Genomic DNA, 12,639 nt, shown 5'->3' with positions numbered 1-12,639 from the left:
AATGAGGTGGTGGTGGTGGTGGTGAATGAGGTGGTGGTGGTGAATGAGGTGGTGGTGGTGGTGGTGAATGAGGTGGTGGTGGTGAATGAGGTGGTGGTGGTGGTGGTGAATGAGGTGGTGGTGGTGGTGAATGAGGTGGTGGTGGTGGTGAATGAGGTGGTGGTGGTGAATGAGGTGGTGGTGGTGGTGGTGAATGAGGTGGTGGTGGTGAATGAGGTGGTGGTGGTGGTGGTGAATGAGGTGGTGGTGGTGGTGAATGAGGTGGTGGTGGTGGTGGTGGTGTCCATGAGTTTGAGGAGTTGGGTTAGAGTAGAGAAGAGTATCTAGTGGTTGTTGCTGGCGGTTTGTATGATGGAGGAGTAGTGGGGAGTGTGTGTATTGTTGAGGTCATCTCTGTATTCCTGTTGGTGTGGTGTGCAGGTGTCCAGGTGAACAGTGTTAGGAGTAGTGGGGAGTGCGTGTATTGTTGAGGTCATCTCTGTATTCCTGTTGGTGTGGTGTGCAGGTGTCCAGGTGAACAGTGTTAGGAGTAGTGGGGAGTGCGTGTATTGTTGAGGCCATCTCTGTATTCCTGTTGGTGTGGTGTGCAGGTGTCCAGGTGAACAGTGTTAGGAGTAGTGGGGAGTGCGTGTATTGTTGAGGTCATCTCTGTATTCCTGTTGGTGTGGTGTGCAGGTGTCCAGGTGAACAGTGAGACCGCTTCTCTTTGAGAGTTGATTGAGGCAGGTGGAGAGTGTGCTGTTGTAGCTGTTTACCAGCTCAGTGGGGGAGGTGTTCAAAGTGAGGGTGTGATCGGAGGTGGAGTCAGTCAGTAGGGCGGAGAGAGAGAGAGAGAGAGGGTGGGGGTGGATTGATTTCATGTTCTGCTATGACATGGAGCGCTGCTGCTTGATAAGGGGGTGGGGAGGTCTATGTCCAGGGTGAGGGCCAGGTGGTCTGAGAGGTTCAAGCTGGTCAGGTTGCTGATGGAGAGTCCAGTGGTGCTAATTAAGTCAAGGGTGTGTCCTTTTTTGTGGGTGGGGGTGTCAACGTGTTGGGTGATATTAAATGAGTCGAGAATGGCCTGAACTTCAGTGGCAGTTTTGCAGGTGGTGGAGTCAACATGAAGGTTGAAATCTCCCAGTAGAAGGACTGAAGGTGAAATGGCACAGAGTTGGGGGAGAAATTCAGAGAGATCGGACAGGAATGCAGAGTTGGGTTTGGGGGGGGGGGTTAGATGATTGCAGTGACCAGGGGTTTGGGGCCAGGCAGCTTGAATGACTGGTGCTCAAAGGAGGAGGGGTTGTGATGTTTACAGCGGTGGGTTTCAAGTGTTGGTGGTATATTGTAGCCATACCACCACCACCACCGTCACATGGTTAGTCCATGTAGGTGTATCCTGGGGTGTAGTTCTGTCCAGGTGAATCTATTCCAGTGGTTGTTGCCAGGTTTGGTTATGTAGCCATACCACCACCACCACCGTCACATGGTTAGTCCATGTAGGTGTATCCTGGGGGGTGTAGTTCTGTCCAGGTGAATCTATTCCAGTGGTTGTTGCCAGGTTTGGTTATGCTGAAAAAGTCTATGTTGTTGTCAGTTATAAATTCACTGACTATTGGTCCTTTTTTATTGAGTCAGCGGGTATTGAGCGTAGCGAATTTAAGGGTTGGGTGAAGTTGGATGGGTGGGGGAGCTTAGGTCAATGGTTGCAGATAGGCAGAACGCACATGTGGTTTGTTATTGTGATGAGGTGTGATGTCACAGGGTGTGGGACGGTTGCTGACCAGAGTGATGGGATGCAGTGTTGTTCAGTCCGGGAGTAAATCAACTTTCTGTGGGTATATCTGGGTCGGCGAAACAGTTGGTGTGTTTTGATGGTTGCTGTGATGTCTGGAGGTATGGCGATGTGGTTGTTGAATTTGAGGAGTTGCAGAGCGGGGTATTTGAGTAGCATGCTGGCAGTGGTGGATGTTAGCCTGGGATCCTTGGCTGATGGCCGCACATTTGTTGGCCAGAGATGGAGAGACAGGCACAGTGCGACCATCCACAGCATGACAGAGGAGAGGAGACAGGAGTTGGTGGAGGAACAGTGGTCCGTTATATGCGGGAGGGTCCCGCGCTGGCTAGGTGGCTGGAGGCTAGCTAGCTGTTAGCCACCAGCTGCGGAGCGGTGGCTAGTTAGCAGAGAGCTAACTGTGGCTAGCTGTTAGCCACCAGCTGCGGAGCGGTGGCTAGTTAGCAGAGAGCTAACTGTGGCTAGCTGTTAGCCACCAGCTGCGGAGCGGTGGCTAGTTAGCAGAGAGCTAACTGTGGCTAGCTGTTAGCCACCACCGGTTGCCGACTAGCTCTGAAGCCGCCAGCTAACCAGACAGTCAGCGGTTATTTAGTACAAATACATGTTGTGTATTTATCTTTATTTAATACAAATACATGTTGTGTATTTATGTACTGCTTTACTCTACCTGGATGATACCCGAAGACCTTTTATAATATACACACACACACACACACACACACACACACACACACACAGTAATGCATGTAATTACATATGTGCAGTGGTGCATGTACACACGGCATACTGCAGTGACTTTACAATACATATAAACATTAATGCAAACTTACACACACACACACACACACACACACACACACACACACACACACACACACACACACACACACAGACACACACGGCAAGGCAGAAGAATGCTTTGTTCCATCAGGGAGACTTTGTTTCATATTTGATTTAATTGTCTGCCCTCTGACAGCCTCATTCATCAATGATCCTAATGGTCAAACACACACACACACACACACACTCACACACACACACACACGTAATGGTGGTTTAGGCCCCTCCCCCCTCGGTCAGCCAGTGCAACATGAGTTAGAAGTACACAAACGTGTACAAAATGTGCAGAGAGTCCATGATACATTTCTCAGGGTTTCCTGCACTTCTTGCTTGTTGAGGCGGCCGCCTGAACAACAAAGTGTTACAGCATAAACTAAAGTCTTAACAAGCTGCTCAGCTTAGTTCTGCCTCTGCCTCTGTCAGTACGTCTCTGCAGCATTGTCCCACCCACACAACCATCTGATTGGTTACATGCAGAGTGCTAACAGCCAATCAGCAGTGAGTATTCAGAGCTGATGGAGTCAGTGGTCAGGCAGAGACAAGCAGAAAGGAGAGACAGCAAAGTAAGCAGAAAGATGTTTAGCAGGTGAGCATCATGCAGCGGGATGATCATACATCACACCTGAGACATCATACATCACACCTGAGACATCATACATCACACCTGAGACATCATACATCACACCTGAGACATCATACATCACACCTGAGACATCATACATCACACCTGAGACATCATACATCACACCTGAGACATCATACATCACACCTGAGACATCATACATCACACCTGGGACATCATACATCCCACCTGAGACATCATACATCATACATCACACCTGAGACATCATACATCACACCTGAGACATCATACATCACACCTGAGACATCATACATCACACCTGAGACATCATACATCACACCTGAGACATCATACATCACACCTGAGACATCATACATCACACCTGAGACATCATACATCACACCTGAGACATCATACATCACACCTGAGACATCATACATCACACCTGAGACATCATACATCACACCTGAGACATCATACATCACACCTGAGACATCATACATCACACCTGGGACATCATACATCACACCTGAGACATCATACATCATACATCACACCTGAGACATCATACATCACACCTGAGACATCATACATCACACCTGAGACATCATACATCACACCTGAGACATCATACATCACACCTGAGACATCATACATCACACCTGAGACATCATACATCACACCTGGGACATCATACATCACACCTGAGACATCATACATCACACCTGAGACATCATACATCACACCTGAGACATCATACATCACACCTGAGACATCATACATCACACCTGAGACATCATACATCACACCTGAGACATCATACATCACACCGGACATCATACATCACACCTGAGACATCATACATCACACCTGAGACATCATACATCACACCTGAGACATCATACATCACACCTGAGACATCATACATCACACCTGGGACATCATACATCACACCTGAGACATCATACATCACACCTGAGACATCATACATCACACCTGAGACATCATACATCACACCTGAGACATCATACATCACACCGGACATCATACATCACACCTGAGACATCATACATCACACCTGAGACATCATACATCACACCTGAGACATCATACATCACACCTGAGACATCATACATCACACCTGAGACATCATACATCACACCTGAGACATCATACATCACACCTGAGACATCATACATCACACCTGGGACATCATACATCACACCTGAGACATCATACATCACACCTGAGACATCATACATCACACCTGAGATATCATACATCACACCTGAGACATCATACATCACACCCGAGACATCATACATCACACCCGAGACATCATACATCACACCTGAGACATCAAAATTCACACCAGAAACATCATACATCACACCTGAGACATCATACATCACACCTGAGACATCATACATCACACCTGAGACATCATACATCACACCTGAGACATCATACATTACACCTGAGACATCATACATCACACCGGACATCATACATCACACCTGAGACATCATACATCACAGCTGAGACATCATACATCACACCTGAGACATCAAAATTCACACCAGAAACATCATACATCACACCTGAGACATCATACATCACACCTGAGACATCATACATCACACCTGAGACATCATACATCACACCTGAGACATCATACATCACACCTGAGACATCATACATCACACCTGAGACATCATACATCACACCTGGGACATCATACATCACACCTGAGACATCCTACATCACACTTGAGACATCTTACATCACACCTGGGACATCATACATCACACCTGAGACATCATACATCACACCTGAGACATCATACATTACACCTGAGACATCATACATTACACCTGAGACATCATACATCACACCGGACATCATACATCACACCTGAGACATCATACATCACACCTGAGACATCATACATCACACCGGACATCATACATCACGCCTAAGACATCATACATCACACCTGAGACATCATACATCACACCTGAGACATCATACATCACACCTGAGACATCATACATCACACCTGAGACATCATACATCACACCTGAGACATCATACATCACACCCGAGACATCATACATCACACCTGAGACATCAAAATTCACACCAGAAACATCATACATCACACCTGAGACATCATACATCACACCTGAGACATCATACATCACACCTGAGACATCATACATCACACCTGAGACATCATACATTACACCTGAGACATCATACATCACACCTGAGACATCATACATCACACCTGAGACATCATACATCACACCTGAGACATCATACATCACACCTGAGACATCATACATCACACCTGAGACATCATACATCACACCTGGGACATCATACATCACACCTGAGACATCATACATCACACTTGAGACATTTTACATCACACCTGGGACATCATACATCACACCTGAGACATCATACATTACACCTGAGACATCGTACATTACACCTGAGACATCATACATCACACCTGAGACATCATACATCACACCTGAGACATCATACATCACACCTGAGACATCATACATCACACCTGAGACATCATACATCACACCTGAGACATCATACATCACACCGGACATCATACATCACACCTGAGACATCATACATCACACCTGAGACATCAAAATTCACACCAGAAACATCATACATCACACCTGAGACATCATACATCACACCTGAGACATCATACATCACACCTGAGACATCATACATCACACCTGAGACATCATGCATTACACCTGAGACATCATACATCACACCTGGGACATCATACATCACACCTGAGACATCATACATCACACCTGGGACATCATACATCACACCTGAGACATCATACATCACACCTGAGACATCATACATCACACCTGGGACATCATACATCACACCTGAGACATCATACATCACACCTGAGACATCATACATCACACCTGAGACATCATACATCACACCTGGGACATCATACATCACACCTGAGACATCATACATCACACCTGAGACATCATACATCACACCTGAGACATCATACATCACACCTGAGACATCATACATCACACCTGAGACATCATACATCACACCTGAGACATCATACATCACACCTGAGACATCATACATCACACCTGAGACATCATACATCACACCTGAGACATCATACATCACACCTGAGACATCATACATCACAGAAGCTAATAGATTATAATTCACATTTGATAGCTAATTGTTTATATTTCATATTTGATAGATTATAGTTAATAGTAAACATGTGATAGTTTACAGTTAAAATGTTTCTGCTTTCTATATTTATGGTGTAAAGGCCAGCCTCGCCCCCAGCATGGAACCTTCTGTTGTCATGGTGACAGCTGTCAATTAGTCGTCTGCTTCGCTGCACCTTTTTCCCGCCACTTGATGTTCTAATTTGACTTTTGCCTTCAGCGCTGCCGCCTTCTCCAACACTCAGTAGTGATGAGTCAGCACTTCACTCACCAACATTCTCACCTTCATCCTTAAATTCATGCTCTCATTCTCTTCTTTTATGCAATATAGATTTGTTGTTGAAATATTTACATTACAATATATTTCTTGAAGTATTTATATTTTCTATACAGTATATTTGTTAAAATATTTACAAATACAATATATTTGTTGAAATATGTAAATATATAATCTTTGTTAAATGTTTACATGTACAATTTATGTGTTGAATTATATACATACAAAGTAGAAAAGCAGTGAAGTTTTGTAAAAGCTAAATAAAAAAAGAATACAACAAATCCTTTTCAACTTATATTTAATTAAATAGACTGAAAAGACAAGATATTTAATTTTCGATTTTTTGGTGTGCAAATAATGATGAAGTTAGAATGTAATGGCAGCAACACATGGCAAAAAAGGCATTTTTACCAGTGTGTTACATGGCCTTTCCTTTCAACAACACTCAGTGCAGCTTTGGGAACTGAGGAGACACTTTTTTGAAGTGCAATTCTTTCCCATTCTTGCTTGATGTGCAGCTTAAGTTGTTCAACAGTCTCCTGCCTCACATTTTCAATGTCTGGACTACAGGCAGGCCAGTCTAGTACCCGCACTCTTTTACTATGAAGCCACGCTGTTGGAACACCTGGCTTGTCTTGCTGAAAAAAGCAGGGGCGTCCTTGATAATGTTGCTCCAAAACTTTTATGTACCTTTCAGCATGAATGGTGCCTTCACAGGTGTGTAAGTTAGCCATGCCTACAACACACTAATACACCCCCATACCATCACACATGCTGACTACAACACTTTCACCCTACAACAATCACTAATACACCCCCATACCATCACACATGCTGACTACAACACTTTCACCCTACAACAATCACTAATACACCCCCATACCATCACACATGCTGACTACAACACTTTCACCCTACAACAATCACTAATACACCCCCATACCATCACACATGCTGACTACAACACTTTCACCCTACAACAATCACTAATACACCCCCATACCATCACACATGCTGCCTACAACACTTTCACCCTACAACACACTAATACACCCCCATACCATCACACATGCTGACTACAACACTTTCACCCTACAACAATCACTAATACACCCCCATACCATCACACATGCTGACTACAACACTTTCACCCTACAACAATCACTAATACACCCCCATACCATCACACATGCTGACTACAACACTTTCACCCTACAACAATCACTAATACACCCCCATACCATCACACATGCTGCCTAGAACACTTTCACCCTACAACAATCACTAATACACCCCCATACCATCACACATGCTGACTACAACACTTTCACCCTACAACAATCACTAATACACCCCCATACCATCACACATGCTGACTACAACACTTTCACCCTACAACAATCACTAATACACCCCCATACCATCACACATGCTGACTACAACACTTTCACCCTACAACAATCACTAATACACCCCCATACCATCACACATGCTGACTACAACACTTTCACCCTACAACAATCACTAATACACCCCCATACCATCACACATGCTGACTACCACACTTTCACCCTACAACAATCACTAATACACCCCCATACCATCACACATGCTGCCTAGAACACTTTCACCCTACAACAATCACTAATACACCCCCATACCATCACACATGCTGACTACAACACTTTCACCCTACAACAATCACTAATACACCCCCATACCATCACACATGCTGACTACAACACTTTCACCCTACAACAATCACTAATACACCCCCATACCATCACACATGCTGACTACAACACTTTCACCCTACAACAATCACTAATACACCCCCATACCATCACACATGCTGACTACAACACTTTCACCCTACAACAATCACTAATACACCCCCATACCATCACACATGCTGACTACAACACTTTCACCCTACAACAATCACTAATACACCCCCATACCATCACACATGCTGACTACAACACTTTCACCCTACAACAATCACTAATACACCCCCATACCATCACACATGCTGACTACAACACTTTCACCCTAGAACAATCACTAATACACCCCCATACCATCACACATGCTGACTAGAACACTTTCACCCTACAACAATCACTAATACACCCCCATACCATCACACATGCTGACTACCACACTTTCACCCTACAACAATCACTAATACACCCCCATACCATCACACATGCTGACTACAACACTTTCACCCTACAACAATCACTAATACACCCCCATACCATCACACATGCTGACTACAACACTTTCACCCTACAACAATCACTAATACACCCCCATACCATCACACATGCTGACTACAACACTTTCACCCTACAACAATCACTAATACACCCCCATACCATCACACATGCTGACTACCACACTTTCACCCTACAACAATCACTAATACACCCCCATACCATCACACATGCTGCCTAGAACACTTTCACCCTACAACAATCACTAATACACCCCCATACCATCACACATGCTGACTACAACACTTTCACCCTACAACAATCACTAATACACCCCCATACCATCACACATGCTGACTACAACACTTTCACCCTACAACAATCACTAATACACCCCCATACCATCACACATGCTGACTACAACACTTTCACCCTACAACAATCACTAATACACCCCCATACCATCACACATGCTGACTACAACACTTTCACCCTACAACAATCACTAATACACCCCCATACCATCACACATGCTGACTACAACACTTTCACCCTACAACAATCACTAATACACCCCCATACCATCACACATGCTGACTACAACACTTTCACCCTACAACAATCACTAATACACCCCCATACCATCACACATGTTGACTACCACACTTTCACCCTACAACAATCACTAATACACCCCCATACCATCACACATGCTGACTACAACACTTTCACCCTACAACAATCACTAATACACCCCCATACCATCACACATGCTGACTACAACACTTTCACCCTACAACAATCACTAATACACCCCCATACCATCACACATGCTGACTACAACACTTTCACCCTACAACAATCACTAATACACCCCCATACCATCACACATGCTGACTACCACACTTTCACCCTACAACAATCACTAATACACCCCCATACCATCACACATGCTGCCTAGAACACTTTCACCCTACAACAATCACTAATACACCCCCATACCATCACACATGCTGACTACAACACTTTCACCCTACAACAATCACTAATACACCCCCATACCATCACACATGCTGACTACAACACTTTCACCCTACAACAATCACTAATACACCCCCATACCATCACACATGCTGACTACAACACTTTCACCCTACAACAATCACTAATACACCCCCATACCATCACACATGCTGACTACAACACTTTCACCCTACAACAATCACTAATACACCCCCATACCATCACACATGCTGCCTAGAACACTTTCACCCTACAACAATCACTAATACACCCCCATACCATCACACATGCTGACTACAACACTTTCACCCTACAACAATCACTAATACACCCCCATACCATCACACATGCTGACTACCACACTTTCACCCTACAACAATCACTAATACACCCCCATACCATCACACATGCTGCCTAGAACACTTTCACCCTACAACAATCACTAATACACCCCCATACCATCACACATGCTGACTACAACACTTTCACCCTACAACAATCACTAATACACCCCCATACCATCACACATGCTGACTACAACACTTTCACCCTACAACAATCACTAATACACCCCCATACCATCACACATGCTGACTACAACACTTTCACCCTACAACAATCACTAATACACCCCCATACCATCACACATGCTGACTACAACACTTTCACCCTACAACAATCACTAATACACCCCCATACCATCACACATGCTGACTACAACACTTTCACCCTACAACAATCACTAATACACCCCCATACCATCACACATGCTGACTACAACACTTTCACCCTACAACAATCACTAATACACCCCCATACCATCACACATGTTGACTACCACACTTTCACCCTACAACAATCACTAATACACCCCCATACCATCACACATGCTGACTACAACACTTTCACCCTACAACAATCACTAATACACCCCCATACCATCACACATGCTGACTACAACACTTTCACCCTACAACAATCACTAATACACCCCCATACCATCACACATGCTGACTACAACACTTTCACCCTACAACAATCACTAATACACCCCCATACCATCACACATGCTGACTACCACACTTTCACCCTACAACAATCACTAATACACCCCCATACCATCACACATGCTGCCTAGAACACTTTCACCCTACAACAATCACTAATACACCCCCATACCATCACACATGCTGACTACAACACTTTCACCCTACAACAATCACTAATACACCCCCATACCATCACACATGCTGACTACAACACTTTCACCCTACAACAATCACTAATACACCCCCATACCATCACACATGCTGACTACAACACTTTCACCCTACAACAATCACTAATACACCCCCATACCATCACACATGCTGACTACAACACTTTCACCCTACAACAATCACTAATACACCCCCATACCATCACACATGCTGACTACAACACTTTCACCCTACAACAATCACTAATACACCCCCATACCATCACACATGCTGACTACAACACTTTCACCCTACAACAATCACTAATACACCCCCATACCATCACACATGCTGCCTACAACACTTTCACCCTACAACAATCACTAATACACCCCCATACCATCACACATGCTGACTACAACACTTTCACCCTACAACAATCACTAATACACCCCCATACCATCACACATGCTGCCTAGAACACTTTCACCCTACAACAATCACTAATACACCCCCATACCATCACACATGCTGCCTACAACACTTTCACCCTACAACAATCACTAATACACCCCCATACCATCACACATGCTGACTACAACACTTTCACCCTACAACAATCACTAATACACCCCCATACCATCACACATGCTGACTACAACACTTTCACCCTACAACAATCACTAATACACCCCCATACCATCACACATGATGACTACAACACACTAATACACCCCCATACCATCACACATGCTGACTACAACACTTTCACCCTACAACAATCACTAATACACCCCCATACCATCACACATGCTGACTACAACACACTAATACACCCCCATACCATCACACATGATGACTACAACACACTAATACACCCCCATACCATCACACATGATGACTACAACACACTAATACACCCCCATACCATCACACATGCTGCCTGGAACACTTTTGTCAGGTTCAAACACGGGACTATCTATTACACAAGACAAGAAGAAGGAACCAAGCAGAGACAGAGTGTAATTTTACTGATGAGGAGAGACGTATGGGGCTGTACACTCAGTTACAGTTTGGCCCCATGCTCTAAGGTACAGTCCCACGTGCTCCTCTATGTATTCGGTAGGTCCCTAGTTAGCGTCACCCCAGTAGACACAACACATGATTATTCTGAATGGAAATGTGCTGACACTGGTGATCTCGCCCAGTCTCTGTCCTGTCAGCGCCGAGGTAGTCCATGTTTGTCCTTGGTGGTCAGCAGGCAGGATCTGGAAACAAACTGTTGATACGAGACAACTTGCAAAGCAAGATTACCTGTTGTGTGCCTTTGCACCGATAGAAAAGTACAACTTCAGCACAATTGATAATAACTATAGCAATGGCCTTAAAGCATAAGAATTGTCTGATAACTTTTACATAATTATTGTTTAAAATTTGACCCTAGAACAGTCCGGATGGTTC

General features: G+C 44.4%; 1 protein-coding gene across 1 annotated transcript in view; it reads left to right on the top strand.

Annotated features, from left to right (window-relative positions):
• The first annotated feature begins 285 nt into the window (after positions 1-285).
• Positions 286-12,639, top strand: part of LOC133547943 (teashirt homolog 3-like) — a 50,582-nt gene continuing 38,228 nt past the window's right edge. Inside the window, exons 1-5 of the mRNA XM_061893408.1 lie at positions 286-303; positions 421-428; positions 506-513; positions 591-598; positions 676-683. Coding sequence (XP_061749392.1) covers positions 286-303; positions 421-428; positions 506-513; positions 591-598; positions 676-683 — 50 coding nt within the window. The remainder of the gene's footprint in view (positions 304-420; positions 429-505; positions 514-590; positions 599-675; positions 684-12,639) is intronic.

The sequence above is a fragment of the Nerophis ophidion genome, unplaced genomic scaffold (assembly GCF_033978795.1).
Source record: "Nerophis ophidion isolate RoL-2023_Sa unplaced genomic scaffold, RoL_Noph_v1.0 HiC_scaffold_286, whole genome shotgun sequence".
In the NCBI taxonomy this organism is placed as follows: Eukaryota; Metazoa; Chordata; class Actinopteri; order Syngnathiformes; family Syngnathidae; genus Nerophis; species Nerophis ophidion.
The sequence above is the reverse complement of the archived record's forward strand: the minus strand, read 5'-3'. Positions and strand labels throughout refer to the sequence as shown.